This window comes from Leguminivora glycinivorella, chromosome 11 (assembly GCF_023078275.1).
Source record: "Leguminivora glycinivorella isolate SPB_JAAS2020 chromosome 11, LegGlyc_1.1, whole genome shotgun sequence".
In the NCBI taxonomy this organism is placed as follows: Eukaryota; Metazoa; Arthropoda; class Insecta; order Lepidoptera; family Tortricidae; genus Leguminivora; species Leguminivora glycinivorella.
This window is the reverse complement of record NC_062981.1, coordinates 2,374,771-2,394,406: the sequence shown is the minus strand read 5'-3', so window position 1 is coordinate 2,394,406 and position 19,636 is coordinate 2,374,771. Positions and strand designations below refer to the sequence as shown.

Sequence of the window (19,636 nt, the reverse complement as noted above, 5' to 3'; positions counted from 1 at the left end):
CACTGATGATGCCTACATTTTTCAAATGTGTATTGACGTGATATCATGATATTGAAATAAAAAAGCATGTCATTAGTTCTTATAAAATATAAAAACACGCAAAAATATTTGGGGAAAATATGATTTTGGCCAGTTTCAGGCTGCGAAACAGCGCCATCTAGTTTTAAGCCTAAAAGCCCATACATTTCAGGGGTTCGCTTTTTTGTATGAGCTTTATCATATATGGTCCTGACCTATACCAAAGACATATATACTCCGTATAGACAGATAAAGTCTAAGAAAAAAACGTACCTCAGTACCATACAGAAAAAGGTACGGTGGCCTAGATGGCATTACACCTTTGGGGTACGCTCAGCTAGATGGCGCTTATATTAATATTTGATATTTTAACACATATCAAGCTAAGAATATGGGCCAAATTGTCAAAACTGAGGTTCAACAGTTTTAAGCCTGTGTCAAGAGATGGCAGTCTATGCACTGTGATTACACATTTTACTTCGACAGTAACTCTCTATAATACCTACTCGATCTTCTTTGCCTATACATAGTCTACTCGGCGACTAGCTAAGTGGGAGTCCTAAATGAAACAAAATCGATAAGTCATTTGTTTCGGTCTATTTTTGCTTTCGGGGGTGGATATATTTAACCCTGCGCGGCTTCTGAGCTTAATAAATTATGATACCAGGCGTATCCTTCCTGATTGATCGATATCAAGCGTTAGAGAGGGACAACATGATTTTCTATAACTAACGTGCACAACGTTCAAAAGACATTTTACAACTTAATTACATGAACATTTAAATTTTTTTTTTTTTTTCAAATAATTCTAACTTTGCATTCTCATATTCCAAACAATGCTTTAAAATAGGAATATTTTTTGACAAGTAAAAAGCTCTACTAGCAACTAGTGATACCACATTTTTTTGTAATGAACCCTTCTGAGCCATCGCCACAATAAATACCTAGATATTTATCAATTTACTACCGTATATTATAACCTCCGTATAGCAACGGGTTAAAAAAAAAATCTGTTTATTTCTAAGAAACATAATATGTACATGCATTTATAAACTTAATTGCTAATCTTAAATTGAAAAGATTATTTGAGTTAAGGAGTCTAGGTACATATGTATTGTTATTTATTTTAACTTATACATTATTAAGTTTTTTGGTTTTTAATTTATAAGTGTTTAATAATTTAAACAACACAACACCTAAGAAGTGTTTAATAATTTCACCACCCCTTTTCTTCCCATGCGTGTCGTAGAAGTCGACTGTGGGAAATGTGTTAAATTCTGGCGTAGGCGAGGCAACCTATTACTGCAATGTCACAATTTCGTTTTCTCCTCAGTCCTCACCCCTTGATTGCCAAGAGTGGCATTGAAACTTGAATAGTTTCATATGCTCTGCCTACCCTTTTATGGGATACAAGCGTGATTGTATGTATGTATCTTCTTCAACCTAGCGTTTTCCCGGCCTAACGCCAGGGTCCGCTTTCCTGCTCAGTTTTCTCCACTTTGCCCGGTCTTCGGCATCCTTAGGCGTGAGATTATTTTCTTGCATGTCCGCTCTCACGACGTCCAGCCAGCGCTTCTTAGGCGTAAAATACACACGGGCGACGAGAGACGTGGGGCGTGGAGCGGACGCCTGCGCCGCGTCGCTTGAGTGTAATTTAATAAACGTCTCCTCAGTATATTTTGTATAGGAAAGACGTAAGACGCGTCGCCCAGAGGCGCGGTGGCGGCGGCGTGGCGCCGCGACGCTTGAGGCGCGTCTTAAGTCCTTCCTATAAAAAATGTACTGAGGAGACGTTTATTAAATTACACTCGGGCGGCGCGGCGCTGGCGTCCGTTCCGCGTCTTACGACGTGCGCCGCCTGTGTGTAGATAGTCCCATAGGCCTACAAGGGTCGCGTGACCGCGTGATATTATGTATGTATGTATGTTATTAAAATATCTTGTGTTATTGTTTCAGATGAGGCCCACGTCGCGGTGCGTGGCGCTGATAGCGCTGATAGTCGCCGCCACCGCCCAGTCAGTTGAAGGTAAACTAATTAGTCTAATTAATTATGCGTACAGTCACGGACTTTAATTGTTGATCCACTTCTTGCTCATTTTATACTGGAACGTCAAAGCTTAACTATGCTTAACTGTGATGGGTCCAGTATATAATGAGCTAGAAGTGGATCAACAATTAAAGTCCGTGACCGTACCTCATTCCAGATAATAGAGGAGAGAGAATGAAGAGATTAGCCGTGATCGCAGTTAAACAAAACCAAACTATGTTGTATCAAACTGGGTCTATAGCAAACTGACGCTTCATAGCGTACCGTATCGTAGCTATCGCACGTTTGGCTGGAGTCTCAAGGGGGATGAGCAGGATGGCAATAGTTCGCAGAAGAACAAAACGCTGTCTTATCGAACTAATATTTATGAAAGCGTCAAATAGAGAATAACCCTACGTTTCGTTTTCTGCAAAAAAAAAACTAAAAAAAGTAACAAATTTGCATTCTGGAACCTTTCCTTGTCACGATTTTTTTGTATAAATGTTACTTACTCACAAACACTTAAAAAAACAATTGCGTCTACTTTAAACTTCTTATCTGTTGCATCCAGCACTTGGATACCCATACAACCATTTCAGTCGCAAAATCTTCAAATCAGTAACTAACTGTCAAATGTGACATAACGCGTGGTAACGTCGTGCAAACAATGCAACCGTATTGTTACAATAACAAAGTGTAGTCGTCGTGTGCACTCGTTACGGTAACAAAATGTGTACGAATTTGTGGCTGTCAATGTCACTGTCAGAATGACTTTTAACGACACTTTATTAGTCGACGTTTGCACACATAACGGTAACAACATGTGGACGAATTTGTGGCTGTCATTGTCACTGTCAGAACGGTTTCTGACAGTGACATTGACAGAATTTGTACACACATGTGTAGGTCTGATTACCGAACTGCTCCTAAACCACTGTAACCGCAAATGACAATCTGAAATACGAAGGTTTCTCAAACTTTCTTGTGAAGTTGTGGACTGGTTGCTTTGAATCATTTAAATATGAGCGAATTAAATAATAATAAACGACGACGACCATTTAAGCACTCTTCGACATTTTATAGAAATGTGGGAAAGTTAAGAAAAGTGCAGAATGATAATACAAATAGATAAGCACTTTATAGTTACTTAATGTATTAAATATATAATTTTTAATTCTTATTGATAAAAATGAAGTGCAGTGTTGCTTTACACAATAAAAGTAGGAATCAAATGAAATAGAGTATTTACTGTGATATTAATAGAATTTCTGTTGCGCAATGATAGTTTTTTTCAGTACAGATGCTGCTTTTTACACGCAGTAGTGCGAGCAAATCAAGCAATGATTCATTTCTTGTCTGGTCGAAACTCTTAGCTTGGATTTAGGTACTGAAAATCGTCATACGATACACGTGCGAAAAGGACATTCACAACTCGTGTCGATTTAAAACACTCCCTTCGTTCGTGTATTAATTTATCGCTACTCGTATCGATTTTCCTCTTTTCCGCACTCGTATCTACAAGTATTTTGTTTGGGTTACAAAAAAAAACATTTTATTTACTCTACTACGTTTTATTTATGTCTCTTTAACATTACAAATTTGTAGACACTTATCTATACAAAAATCTTGACAAAAGAAGTACAGATCGCTGAAATTAATGTTGATAGTAATATTATTGACGACTACTTCAACAAGTGTCAATTGTGAAATGCCGCAAAATACTAGTTGCTCTATAGAAGACCATAATAATATGATCCCCGATCCTTTACAACCCAGCAGCTCGGTACGCACGTTACATTTTTTTTTAAATCTTCTTTAGTGAGGGCAACTGAGTACGACGGCATATTTAATTGTTTATAAAGTTTGAGGATACCTGGAAAAAAATAATACAAGAATTACGCCATTTTGAAAACAGCTTTCGGTCACGCGTGTACGCTGCGACCATTTTGCGGCCGTTTGTCGACCGTTTGGTGACCGTTTGGCGACTGTTTTTTACATGGAATATTACCGTCTTAATCCATATTTTAACAACTTTATTGGTTTTCTAGGCATTATTTTTAATATTTCAGTATAGTGTATGCACCGGAGCACTAAAACTTCACCAATCAATATACATAACACGCAAACACCGAGTAGTCAATAATATTATTACTGGTTAAACTGAGGTAAATTGATGGCGCGTTGATAAATTTAGACTTATTTTATGAAATCACTCGAGCAATTTAATTGGCCATGGTAATTAGCCCACATTATATTACAAATGCAAACAATATTTATCTTTAACAAATTCTTACGCCATTACATTTTAATGTCAAATGGTTTTATTTCTTTTTTACTTTGACGTCTCTGACAGTCGCCATTTGAAAAGAATGAAATGAACGAATGATTTTCGGAAAGTAGTCGCCAAACGGTAACAATGTGTGCACGCGTAGTGCACACTTCTGTCACTTCTGTGACCATTTGTGCCTGTTACCAATCGTCCCCATTTGGGTCGCCGCGACTAAACGTCGACCGTACTGCGACTAAACATTGAGACCCGAAGACCTGTGTGTACACAAAATAGGAGGATTTGCGTAGGAACGGCGACCGATTATGGTTATATGGGTAGCGAAGGAAGTCTTATTACTTATAACACGCCATGAAATGCAGAGTGTATCACTGCCTATTTAATCCCAAACAAAAATAAAACAGTTTAATTAACAACTCAACACATTGTTACATTCAAAACGCGAGCAGCGAATTGCCTTGCATTTTGTCATGCAAATATCGCAATCTGGTGCCGACTTTGTGGCCGATTCTGCGTAAATTATTATTATTACAAGCCTACATTGTGTCCCACTGCTGGGCAAAGGCCCTTTGATTTCCACTCGTCCCGGTTCTGGGCGATCTCCGGCCAGCTGTTAAGATATACGTCCAGATCATCCCGCCATCTCCGCCTGGGCCTGCCAGATCCTCGTCCGTCTTGCGGCATCCATACTGTGGCTACTTTAGCCCAGCTCTGTGGATGCATAGGGCAAACATGTCCTGCCCAGTCCCATTTCACCTTGGCGGTCTTGACCCCAACATCAATAATGCGTGTTTTTGAGCGCAGCGTAGAGTTTCGGATTCGGTCAATCCGTTTTACTCCTAAAATGCTGCGCTCCATAGCTCTTTGACAAACCTTCAATTTGGTCTTTTGCGCCTCGGTGAGTGACCACGTTTGAGCACCGTAGGTTAGGACAGGCAGCATGCGTAAATAAGATATGAAAATGTATATCATCATCATATGTCACAACTGATATGAAAATCATCGTACGCGCTGTACGAATTATCGACGATCCTAACCTCATAGGCGATATTGAACCCTTAAGTCTACACTGAGAGAAAATACAACCAGTTTTCATGTTCGTTCAACAAGTTTTTTGGTTAAAATAGCGCCTACGTGCTCTTTGGTTCAAACAACAAGCTACTTGTCATTTGAATCGGCAATATATTTGAATCAACAAGTCGATTTTATAAAAGCAACAACACTTTAAACAATTTAACAAGTCGAACTTGTTAAATTCACAATGCAAATTTCTCTCAGTGTAAGGAGAGACTTTGCCTCCTTATGTGTATTCTATCGCCTGTACAATGGATTGTGTTCTGCAGAACTGTTTGACATGATGCCAACGGCCACTTTTTATCATCGCACCGCTCGCCATCGACAGGGCGCTCATCCACACACCTTGCAACCTAAATGGTCGCGCACCGTGCGGTTTCAGAGGAATTTCCTCCGACGAACGCTTCGGCTGTGAAATGAGCTCCCTGTCGAGGTATTCCCGATGAACTACAGTATGGGGTTCTTCAAAAAAGGAGTATACAAGTTTCTAATGGGTCGGCAACGCGCATGCGACACCCCTTGAGTTGCAGGCGTCCATAGGTTACGGTGACCGCTTTCCATCAGGCGGGCCGTATACCTGTTTGCCACCGACATGGTATTAAAAAAAATATCAAATCTTTATCGCCCACTGCTGAGCATAGGCCTCTCTTTTAGCACGCCACTTGTCCCGATCCTGGGCTAGTCTCATCCAGTTGTGACTCGCAATTTTCCAGATGTCGTCCACCCAACGCATGCCAAGCGCTTCTTACATGAAATTTATATGAATATCTTCTTCCTTTCCACCCCAGCTCGCGAGGGCCTGGATTCTGCATTTGCAACAAAATCAAGGAGTCAGCGTATGCACTAGTTTTATGAAAGCGACTCTGCAGTCTAAACTTCTACCCCTGCGGGCCGATTTTTGAGTCTCACGCGTTCGAATTCAGAAAATGGTCACTGAAAATAATAAGCAAGTCACCGTTTTCAACCGGTATTTTAGTGTCATAATCCCGTATGCGAGATTCAAATATCGCTCTCCTGAACCCAAATTTTTCTCCGCCGAAAATCGACTGAAAATATAATAATACATCCAGGATATTATGTAATATTATTAATATAAACATATAATTATTTTTGTTTGGTGGGATAATTTAGGACTCATCCTACCCAGGACGTCAGGGTTACACTAATAACGGGATTGAGTGGAAGAAGTGAGGGGAGGCCTTTGTCCAGCACAGGACACTAAACCGGGCTAGCAAAAGACATAATTATATTATAATTATTACGCTTGTACAACATAAAAAAATATAATTTTAGATATTTAACCTTCATATTGGTAACATAAAATGTCGTGAAATATTGAAGACTTGCGCAAAAACTTTAGTAGAGATTTTGATTTATGGTACAAGCTCAAGCTCGTGTCAAAACCCTATCAAAACCTTTTTACATAATATACCTCCTAGTGCCGACTTTAAATCCCTTAAAAGCAACAGAATTCGTATTATGACGTCTCTAAACATCTCCACGCGAAAATAGATCGTCAGTTGCCGTAATAAGGCTTATAATTTGTTGGATTTTGTTTGTTTACAAAGTTGGGCTTTGTGCTAACGCTCATTCTCCATTCAGTACAATACGCAGTACACAGAGAACGTACAGTCAACCAATTGGAACCCTAGGCTACTTTACAACCATGTCAAAATGACAAGCAGTAAGAGATTTCTTACAATCTGATTTATAATGTCACTATGACATAGTTCTACAGTGGCCTAGGGTTCCAATTGGTTGACTGTCCAGCTCTAAAGATAAGATAAGGTAAGATAATTCTTTATTTGATAAAACACGAGTGATATAAAGATGTTAATATGTACATTCGAGATCTTTACATGCTTGGCTGAATTTTCAGCATTCAAATATTTATTACATTAAATTACAAATATAAATATAAAAGAAGGAGTACAGAAGATGTGTGTGTGTGTACAGAAGGAGTAAAGCAAATTACGGGCATCTTTCTCTGTCATTCTAATCACACCTTCATTAGAGTAAAAGAGAGATATGCTGTAGTCGCGCGAATTTTCATGCATTAGGTAGTGAATATTGTTTTATTCTGAGTCTTATTTAGGTGGTGTCTCCAGTGTGCGTAGCCGAATGTACAAACGCTCACGAAAGGCTGACGATAATATCTCTTTCGTAGCTATCTATCTCTATCGCCCTTGCGTATTGCCGCGATAAAGACAAAGTACCTTTCGCGGCGTTTCTTTTTCGTTTTGCGTCGCAGAAATGCCATTCTGCTACGGGGCCCGAAGTTCAAATCATGTTATTAAATCTTGGCTATGATACAGAAATTATAGTGGCGTTGTTTACTTCAGTTCAAAAGGGTCAGGGGCAACGACTATACAAAAATAGATACTCAGTTAACAATTTCAAAACCTTTTTCTTTTAATTTCCATTTTTTTTTAGTAGCCTAAAGGTGTGGTGAGCACTTGCGCACCGTTACGCAGGCCTGTCTGCCGTTGATCTGTCACCTCAATAAAATGAAGTAGGTACCTATTCGGAAGTTTTTGTCTGTTTTATTTAATATCTAAATACTGAGTTCGAATATGAGTTAATGATTATTTAACTATCAATTATTTTTTGCAGTGCAGTAGAATTTTAAAAGTTTTACTAAACCCGATTTAGAGCCCATTTAGACGGTACGAGAATTTGCATACGAGTTTTATTACCTACATTGCGGTATTTGATGGCTGTGCAAAATTGTACACTGAGAGAAAATACAACCAGTTTTCATGTTCGTTCAACAAGTTTTTTGGTTAAAATAGCGCCTACGTGCTCTTTGGTTCAAACAACAAGCTACTTGTCATTTGAATCGGCAATATATTTGAATCAACAAGTCGATTTTATAAAAACAACCTGACACATATTGTTTTAAACATACGTTTGGCTGATTCAAACGGATAAACCGCAACAAGTCGAACTTGTTAAATTCACAATGCAAATTTCTCTCAGTGTATGTACCCTCAACAGCCCGCAATGTAACTAAAATCGCATGCGAGTTCGCACGCCGTCTAAATCAGGTCTTAGTCTAATCTGTGATGTACTGATATATTCTGTTGACTGTGGCAGCTTTTATCAAGCTGTAAGCACGCTTCTCGAGCTTTTAGAGCTGAATGGCATCACTACTTATTAATATCGTAATGGACTAGTAAATCTTGAGCTTGGAGAAAATATAAAATGTAACTATGTTATTTACTTTTTATCACTGAAAATAATGTAGATATACAGATATGTAGTGTGAAAAACTTTTCCTTCGTGTTTTATGGAAACGTTAGTATTTGTCATGCTAGTTCAGGCAGTGTCAGCACATCTTGTACTTAGACTGACTGAAATAACATGATAAGTTTGTACTTTTTTTTTATTGTAGACTGATCAGCGATTGACCCTATTGTCCCAGATTTTTGACACATTTGTTTTGAAGTATGTTGCGATGTGGCTAAGACGTATCGTTTGCCAAATCTAACGATTAATTTCGAATTGGTTGTATCGATTAGGCCCTATGTACAAGGAGGTGCTTAAACAAATATACGATTTCTATTAACTTAGTGAAATGTCATTTAAATCGAAATGACAGACTCTGCCACAGCACTAGTTTAAAAATAAAAATGAATGACAAATGACATTAAGTAAATCCTGGGTGATAAATTAATATCGTAAAATACTCACTAACGAAGATTCGCAAAAATGTAACATGTGTTAGATTATGTTTAAAGCAAGCGAAATATTGTTTCTAAGTACTTGATTTTTTTAAATATTATTACAGGATTTTATTTAAAATTTCATTAGGTTGCGCGAGTTTACGTTTTGTGGACGCTGTTATGTGTCAGAAAGAGGTTCTTACAAATCTGGGACAATAGTCACACCTGATGGAAAGTAAACTTCGTTCGTTGACCCACAATTGCACTAAAAAAAAAGAGCAAAAATTGTGTTATATTAATGATATTTAAATTTTAATTGTGTAAATTATTGTAAATTTTGTATATTATTTTTGACTTGTAAAATGTACTTTTATTTTGTCAATAAATTCTGTATTCTGTAAAAATATGAAGGAAATTCTTTTTTAACTACATCTGTAATCTATAATCTTGTTTAATCTTGTAATCTCTAGCTTTACCTATACTCTTATGCTAGACTCTCATATTGCCAGTTCGTCTATTAGTCGAACATTTCTATTCATTTTTGTTTATCAATTGGTAAACAAATAGTCATTTTTTCAAATCATTTTCAAGCTTTTTATACTTCCCATCAAAACCATTTACATAGTAAAATAGTTATTTTTTCCGTTACAGGAGTAACATTTGTGATAACAGACTTACAAAAATCGTGTCAAAACCTTATCAAAACTTTTTCACAACCTTTTTACATAATGAAATCATTGAGAAATTTTTAAATCGATCAAGTTTTTATACATTCGATCAAAACCATTTAAAAAAAGAAGTCATATTATATTTAATTTCCATAAAATTTGACTCCATCTAGAAATTTCTTTTTACCATAGATAAAGCTAACTTAATATCTTCTAGTAGATGTAAAAAGTGTAAAAACTTTCCCGAAAGGAAATATCTAGTCGTTTGTGAAAGTCGTTTTAATATGCATAACTCTTTTTAACTGCCACTAAATATAGGCTGGCGAAGTCACACCATTATTTTCAAAGAGTCGGAGTATTTTACATTGAAAAATCTTTCAAGTTTAATCCCGTAAGAGACTTTTTTCTTAAATATTTACCGAAAGATAGGATATAATTTCAAATGACATAAATATTCATATGTCTTCGGTTAGCGCGATAGTTACTCATGAAATAAGACTATGAAAACGGATTATCATAATCATCATCGTCCTTGCGTTATCCCGGCATTTGCCACGGCTCATGGGAGCCTGGGGTTCGCTTTGACAACTAATCCCGAGGTTTGGCGTAGTTTTACGAAAGCGACTGCCATCTGACTTTCCAACCCGAAGGGTAACTAGGCCTTATTGGAATTAGTCCGGTTTCCTCACGATGTTTTTCCTTCACCGTAAAGCGACTGGAAAATATTAAATGACATTTCGCACATAAGTTCCGAAAAACTCATTGAGCCAGGGTTCTAACCCGCATTATAGCAACTACGCATTTACCGTTAGGCCAACAGCGCCTAGGATATAATTTCATATGACATTAATATTATTTTCCCCTCACTAGCTCGGAAACACGTGTTTTGTCCTTTAATACCAGCTGGTAAAAACGCATTTTATCCACTAGTGGGTAAAGTAATTTGACCTTGAATAAAGTCAAATTAACTGCTTTAAAATTGATAAAAGTAGGTGAATCTAGTAATAAAGCTGATTTACCACCTGTGGAACTACTGGAAGCAGTGATAAACGCATTTTTGCGTTGTAGTTTCCTCGCTATAGTTAGGGGAAAAGTTTTGTGTTACACTCGGGTGCAAATGTATTTTACTTCTCGTGTGTTAAAAAACTCGCAAGTTAAGGATTCTATTCTCGAACCACTCGCTTCGCTCGTGGATTCCTTTCACTTGCTCGTTTTTCAATTCCACACTCGGCGTTAAAATACAACTTTGCCCCCTTGTATAACAAATAACTATTTCGGTTAGCGCGATAGTTCTTACTCATGAAAATAAAACTATGAAAACGGATTATATCGCGTATAATGAATTTATAATACATCCCGACGTTTCGAACTCTGACTTCGTGTGACAGGACGTGACTATGAACGCTGTAAAGAGCTCGAAACGTCGGGTTGTTGTATTATAAATTCATATCACATTGATAGCCAATACTGTATCAAAACCATAAAAAATATAGAATTTTTAACTCCTGTGAGCCTGTATTTTGCCACTGCTGGGCAAAGGCCTCCTCCGCTTTTTTTATACTACGTCGGTGGTAAACAAGCATACGGTCCGCCTGGTGGAAAGCGGTCACCGTAACCTACATCCTGTGTTAAGTACACAGGATGTAGGTACGGACAATAGATGAAACAAATTAGTTCCGTAGTCCTTCAGTGAGAGAAATTTGCATTGTGAATTTAACAAGTTCGACTTGTTGCGGTTTATCCGTTTGAATCAGCCAAACGTATGTTTAAAACAATATGTGTCAGGTTGTTTTTATAAAATCGACTTGTTGATTCAAATATATTGCCGACTCAAATGACAAATAGCTTGTTGTTTGAACCAAAGAGCACGTAGGCGCTATTTTAACCAAAAAACTTGTTGAACGAACATGAAAACGCACCCTCGAAGAGCTCTGTCAGCCTTACTTGTTACTCACCGGCAGGAACACAACACTATGAGACTTTTCTATTCCTCTCGATTATGAGCAGTCCTTGTCCATTCTTTCAAAAAGGATCTAATTAGTTCGTTTTGCCATCGCCTAATATGTGGTCTGCCGAGTTGCGAATCTATTCATTATATCTATGTAAGTATAAAAGTTTCCAAGAACTATTCCTGTTACATTCATAACTCGTTCCCTCCTCGAGAAAAGGCGTCGATAAGAGCACTAGTGGCAACATTATTTCCGGAGATAGCGGTTATTATATTAGTGCCATTAGTTTATATGCCACGTGTGGCAACGGTGTGTAATGACCATGATAGTATAAGGTAACAGTATAATGTAGCCGTATGGATACAGTAACAAAATTAACAAAGCCTATACAGTTATTTTTACATGATACATTTCGGAGCGTGTGCTGAGGAACTGTACAACCTTGTTCCTTCGTCCCCATTTCACCATAGGACCACCAGACAATCGGCAATGCGGCATCGCTTCACGGTTAGTATTCCGATAATACGCACTAAGCGTTTCGCTTCAACATTTCTTTTGCGAACCGCCAAGGAATGGAATACCCTGTCTGAGTCTGTGTTTCCGCATAAGTACAATCCAGTTCTCTTTAAAGCAAGAGTACATAGGTATCTCATAGGTAAGCGTGCTCCACCGTAGACCGCACCATCACTTACCATCAGCTGTGATCGTGGTCAAACGTCTACCTATTAAAACTAAAAAAAATTGTGTTGGTTTTTGGCATACACCGAGTAAGTGATTTTCAAATCATTCATTCTAAATCGGATCGAAATTTATTATTGTTACATAGTAATATTTTTGGATACCGATTTTAGCAGAGAATGGATGCAGATTGCATCCATTAAGCACCTATAAGTACCTATAAAGTTACCTTTGACATACACTATATACTTAAGTAGAGTTATTCAGTAAAACCCAAAGACTTGCGGTATATCACGTCATATCAACAAATGGCAAGTAGGTATAAGTAGATTCACTCGCGGCGATATTCTCATTGGAAACGTTTCGTCATCTCGCCGCGATAACGCATGAAATATTTCTCTCGTGGCTCGCTTCTGTGTTTTTATACTGGTAGGAAGGATGGAAAACAAATATATTATTTGGGAAATAACCTAGCCACAAAATTAAAATTTTGAAAAAACCCCCGACCGCGACATAGTGGACCGATTTTCATAAAAGATGGCTAAGAACACTCCCGACTAACTCAGCTTTCAAACAAAAAAAAACTAAATCGAAATCGGTTCATCCGTTCGGGAGCTACGATGCCACAGACAGACACACACACAGACAGACAGACAAACAGACAGACAGACAGACAGACATACACACAGACAGACACGTCAAACTTATCACCCCGTCGGTTTTGCGTCGGAGGTTAAAAACTAATCATGCTTTCATAGAATAAGTGGTAGTACTTATAAGGTAAGGTCAATGAAAAGTACAATAAGGATGAAGTAGTTAATAGGCAAGGTCAATACAGGTAAGTGTGTCATAAGGAGAAGTGTGTCTGGCCTTCATATTCGACCTGTTTAAACCAATGATCCAATGATCAGTGTTTATTCCTCCTGTTGGTCCTATTGGTCCTGGGTTCGAATCCCGGTAAGGGCATTTATTTGTGTGATGAGCACAGATATTTGTTCCTAAGTCATGGATGTTGTTTATATATATAAGTATATATTTATCTATTTAAGTATGTATATCGTCGCTTAGCACCCATAGTACAAGCTTTGCTTAGTTTAGGGCTAAGTTTATCTGTGTAAGGTGTCCCCAATATTTATTTATTTATTTATTGAGAGTTCATACGTTTACAACTCGTGAGTAGCAAGTAGCAAACGTATGAACTCGCAAAAACACTTATGACAATCAGTAAAAAGGCCAAATTTGAAGGCCAGACCCACTTCTCCTTATGACACACTTACCCGTACTTCATCCTTATTGTACTTTTCACTTTGTGTTATAAGTTATAAGAGATCAATATAATGATAATCAAGGGGCTTTATCACAAAGCGAGTGAGCAGTCGAATGGCCTGATACTGAGTCGAGTGAGCAGTCGAGTTACCATCGCCTTTACATACATACATACATACAATCACGCCTGTATCCCAAAAAAGGGGTAGGCAGAGCACACGAAACTACCAAAGCTTCAGTGCCACTCCTGGCAAATAAGGGGTTGAAAGAAATCGAAACTGTGACATTGCAGTGACAGGTGATCGCCTTTGAATACCTAATACCTATATTAGAAAGATTGTAAGAGCCTGCGTGGTGACGGGTTAAGAACTTCACCACCCCCTTTCTTCCCGTGGGTGTCGTAGAAGGAGACTATGGGATATGGGTTAAATTGTGGCGTAGGCGAGAGGCTGGCAACCTGTCACTGCAATGTCACAGTTTCGTTTTCTTTCAACCCCTTATTTGCCAAGAGTGGCACTGAAGCTTTAGTAGTTTCATGTGTTCTGCCTACCCCTTTATGGGATACAGGCGTGATTGTATGTTGTATGTTGTTATGTTTTGTAAGAGCCTTTCTGACCCGGTCTTTAAAATGTGAGTACGCTCATTGACTGAAGATTTGAAGATCATCGCTGTCCGTTAACACCGCTGGAGACATTAATTTAACATCAACTGTGCAAGTCAGGAGAAAACCTATTTATAGTAAAAAAATACACTATGGTGCACTGCTATTTAACTCATCAACATGAATATACTAAATTACAAACAGTTCCTTAACATTTCTCAGTTCCCTGTGTATTATTTAGTCACCATCAAGTCACAATCAAAAGTTAGTTTAATGAAAATTTTATTTTCATTATTGCTAGCGTATCGTCCCGCCCGTGTGTCCCATATGAAGGGTATCCATTAACTTTATTTGCCGACATTTCCCCAAACTAAAGGGGCTCGGATATCGGCAGATTGGAATGATGTATTGTTGCCAGATTTCATTTGGCGGCCAAGAATCGTTGATTCGCGATCTTTTGTGGCAGACGGTGACAGATGTCGATTTTGTTGATTAGATAGGGTTTGTTTACGTTGTTTTTCAACTAAACTAAATAGTTATACAGGGTGTTTATGAACGGACAAGAGGGGGCAAAATAGAAATACAAAAATCTGTCAAGGTGGTCAAAGACATGCACTAACCTTCTCTCCGGGAGTCAGGAACCGCAGGCAGGATTGGCTGGGGTCCACAATCCATCACGGAAGCACAACCGTTCTCGCACATGCCTTATAACAGTCTGTCAGGTGTCAACAACTAGTTAAAGGGCCGCGCGGGCGGGGCGAGGCGCGAGGGGAGGAGAAACATATCTTTTAAATATATATGGTTAGGTAGGTAGAATTATAGGTAGAATTTTGAACACAGGGTGTATTTTTGATATTACGTCATGTTTAAAGGGTTATTAGTATAAGCGCTACGGAACATACTTTCATATTATTTAATAAAAATATACTACTTTTTTTTCATACAAAATAATTCAGCACGCAATGCGCGTCTTCGAGATGTCAAATACAGGTGCACGCAATACATTGCTGCTCAATATTTGAATTTGTGTGTGGTGTCCATGGGCGGCAGTGATTGCTTACCATCAGGCGACCTGTCTGTTCGTTCGCCTCCTATCTCATGAAAAAAAAAATTTGAAATAAATTGAAAAATTAATTACGCTCTGGCAGTTTGGACCAAACTTTACTTGTTGGTAGGGGGGTCTTAGCACTAATACCTTGGTCTCGTTAAAGTTTGAGGTAATATCAAAAATACAGCCTGTATACATTGCTTGATATTTAGCGTAGAAGTTACTGAAACGTCATGTTTTGGTTCTAGAAAGGGATGTATATCTAGATTCCTAAAGTTTTTTCTTCGATTTTTAGATCGCCTAATATTTTTTGGCATAATGATCATTTGGCCTAATTTAAATGTCCTAATATTGTTTCGCCTAACGCCGTTAAAACCTACTTTTTTAGAAGCGATTCGGATTTGTGTGAGGTCACGGTTCTAACCTAACCTAAACCTACCTTTCTAACAGCGAATCGGTTCTGGGTAATGTCATTTTTGGGGCAAAATTTAAATTATGCCAAATGATCGTTAGGCCAAAAGAGCGTTAGGCATTTCATAATTCGGCCAAATGAGTTAGGCCAAGTGATTTTCGAACAAACGTCATTAGGAATGTAGAGGTAGTCCCCTAGAAAGTAACCGTTTAGGTGCGCTGTTCTCTTTCTCCATATATTAAATGTCATTTTCTATGTGTTTACGCTATCAAGTAACGTATTCTTCAACCTCAAAAATTCGTGGTAGAAGCACAAAAGTGACCTTTAATCAAAACGGGAGAATAAATAAACTTGGTCATTAGTATTACCAAGGATTATTTATATAGGATTTAATCTTCATACTAAGAATTGTACCTCGATTTTTTAGCACCACCTATTAAATACTATCGTAACTTTTTTTTATTATGATTGGGCTTACTCTTGACCACAGATTACTCAAAGGCAAAGACGTGGCCTACGATGGAGTGAGCTCGCCCAGAAGATGCCTGTTCACCCTTGATTTGAAGGTCGCCGGGCTATATGAGCTCAGAAAAATATAGCTGGAAGGAATTCCACTCCTTGGCAGTGCGCATAAGGAAAGAAGAAGCAAAGCGCTTCGTGCGAATTCGCGGAATATCTACCAAGAAAGGATGGAGACCATTGATGGTGCCTACTTTTTTTTTTTTTTTTTTCAAAATGTGTATTGACATGAGATCATGATCATCATACATCGGGGTTTTGGGAGCGGGAATGATTTACACTAGCCCAAAAATGGTGAAAACGATAAAAGATAAACATTACTTTAACATTTCTAGGTACATTTGGAGCCAGTTACATAGTTAAATATATATTTCAGTAATTCAAATGACTATATACAGAGTTACAAATACACGAATTCATTCCCGCTCCCAAAACCCCGATGTATGATCATGATATTAAAATAAAGAAATACTTATGTCATTTGTTCATATAAAAAATGAAAACACGCAAAAATATTTGGGGAAAATATGATTTTGGCCACTTCCAGGCTGCGTAAAAGCCCATGTTACATTTCAGGGTTACGCCTTTTTGTGTGGGCTTTTTCAGTCTAGTGTTATATCGTTGTTGGTATTACATACATACAATCACGCCTATTTCCCAGAGGGGTAGGAAGAGATCACGGATTTCCATTTGCTACGATCCTGACAAACCGCTTCACGCATTATATTACTTACTGTTTACCTTTAGCTCATGTGATTCACATTGAATCGAACGCCTTAACTTACTTAAAGTAGACTTTATTTTCAAAGTAAAAAGAAAAATCACTCAACTCGATACACGCGATATAAAAACTTAAAATAGTTTTGATTAGTTTTCAAGCGAACGCAAACTTTTCCACAAAAGAAACACCTTTGAAATCGCAACTTAAAGTCTCACTACAGAACCGAGAGTATTCTGAACGTTTCGAAGAAAATTGGCAATATGCCTTGAAATAAAAATGAAAAGGAATGTAAAATTTCCAGCATACTCCCCACAGTCGATTTCTTCGACACCCTCAGAAGAAAAGGGTGTAGCGAAATTTTTGATCTGTCATCAGGTCACCACAAAGCCGAAGAAAGTGGGTGTACCTTTTTAACCCAATCTCTTGCGTATGTTGAGAGCCTGTATTTTGCCACTGCTGGGCAAAGGCCTCCCCCGCTTTTTTTTATACTACGTCGGTGGTAAACAAGCATACGGTCCGCCTGATGGAAAGCGGTCACCGTAACCTACATCCTGTGTTAAGTACACAGCAAAAAGGAGTGTACAAGTTCTAAGGAGTGTTCGGGTCGCTGACGACTCAAAGGACAAAAACAATTTAGTTCCGTAGGTCCTTCCGTCACCAGCACACCGCACCCTCGTTGATCTCTGGCAGCCTTACTCACCGGCAGAAACACAACACTATGAGACTTTTCTATTCCTCTCGATTATGAGCAGTCCTCGTGCATTATTGTTTCAAAACTAATCTAATTAGTTCGTTTTGTCATCGCCTAATATATGGTCTGCCGAGTTGCGAATCTTTTTGATAAAAAATACAGGAATCTCATAGCACTGGTTCCACGAAAATGTAACTCAAGCCAACTTATAAAAAGTTCGAAAACTTATAAAAATTCTCACTGCAGTTTAAAAGTTCATTTAAAAGTTTAGAAATGGCCGCAAAGGTTTCATTAAAGCTTTATATTATAAAAGGGTAATAAATTTCATGCGGCGCTCTGTGGGCGTTCCAGGATTTATACTGTCCTTATGGTGATTGAGAATTTGTTGGATCTAAAAGGATAATGTTCGCAGATATTATCCATTTAAAAGTAGTATAGTATAACAGCAACTTAATTAAATACATCTAAGATAAAAGAAGAAACTGACTGACTCACTGACTCACAGTCATATCAAGGCACAGCCGAAACCGCTGCTCCTAGAGATTCCAAATTTGGCACGTAGGTTCCTTATAAGGTATAGAGGAGCACTAAGAACTGATTTTTCTAAATTCACCACCCAAGGGGGTAAAATGGGAGTCGAAAGTTCAACGTTTGAATTAGATTACTTTTTGTTCGCGGGCGAAGCCGCGGAAAAAGCTTGTTGATTATATTTGTTCATAATTAATTTTATTTAAATGTAAAATATAGATTGTATATCTGTTTATTTAGTTAATACTGGATATAGATTGTATATCTGTTTATTTAGTTAATACTGGGCTGGGGTAGTTAATACCGTTCAGTTTAGGTTGAGAGAGAGGGACGGAGCTATGTAACTGCTATAGCTGTGTCCCTTTCTCTCAACCTAAACTGAACGTCTTTAGTACGTCATGGTAACCCCCCTGAGCATAAGTGACAAATTGTTTGATGATTCTCATCAGCCCGATGTCTTAATAAAATAAAAAAAAACCGTACTAAATACCTACTAGTAGTACCAGATCACTAAGTGATTTTACATACAATGTCACTAATAATAGTACTTGTATAGTATTTTTCAATAGACCGCTAATTGTTTTTTTTTTAATATAACTTTAATCCTACAAATGTAATACTTAGGTTTAGTTTTATACCTACTTATCTACAATAATTATTTTTAATTTTAATTTTTTTTTTATAGGGTACAGTACTTGTCTCAAAGAAGACCACCCTGCTCTTCTTGCTCAGATTTTTTAGAACTAGAGGTACAGGTTGGCGATGACGTTTGAGTTCACGATTTTTTTTTAATCATGCTCGTTAAAGGATCACCTAAAGCACTAATAAAAGTAGAAAATATTCTGGTTAAATTGTCCAGATCAAATCCGAATATGCCTCATTCTAGGTAGGATAAAGGCGGTCACGTACTTACCCACCAAAAGTTACTATCTAGGCCGTTTAACTCCACTAGGTTTATTAAATGCCCTAAGGGTTCACCACACATTAATTTACATGTCTAGTACACCCAGTTCGAGTTATCTGGCCTCTCCCAACGACAGTTGTTGTAACTTAGTTTTAATTAAAATTTTGTTCTGACGAAGGGCTTTTTATGTCAGAATTATCAATTATATTTTTCGTCCTCCGGCCGAACGTCCAAGTTCAGAACGCTGCGCTAAACGAAGTTACCGCTTCCCGACTTCCTCGAGTAGAAAAATAGTTACACACAATGGTCAGTAAATAAGAACGCCTCAGATCTCATGGTTGTTGACCTCGGCTCCACCTGAGCCGGAAATTACGTGTGATCTGAAATATTTTTTACTTTACTGTCTTTCTGTAATCTACTACGGTGGATAGGTATTCAGTTCCTGATTCTTTTCAAATTGAAGTGCATATTTACGGTATTTTTCTACAAAAATACATTGAGACACCTTCGGACCCTTCGGTGTTTTTGTAACTAACTAATAAATATAAGTAGGTACACTTTTTATCCCATATAAACTTTTA

The 19,636-nt window shown here is 37.9% G+C and overlaps 1 protein-coding gene across 4 annotated transcripts in view; it reads left to right on the top strand.

The window, feature by feature from the left end:
- LOC125230981 (Ig-like and fibronectin type-III domain-containing protein 1) overlaps positions 1 to 19,636 on the top strand; it is a 375,479-nt gene that overhangs the window by 242,556 nt on the left and 113,287 nt on the right. For all 4 annotated transcript variants that reach the window (XM_048136304.1, XM_048136305.1, XM_048136302.1 and 1 more), the window contains one exon: positions 1,975 to 2,044. In XM_048136304.1, coding sequence (XP_047992261.1) covers positions 1,975 to 2,044 — 70 coding nt within the window. The remainder of the gene's footprint in view (positions 1 to 1,974; positions 2,045 to 19,636) is intronic.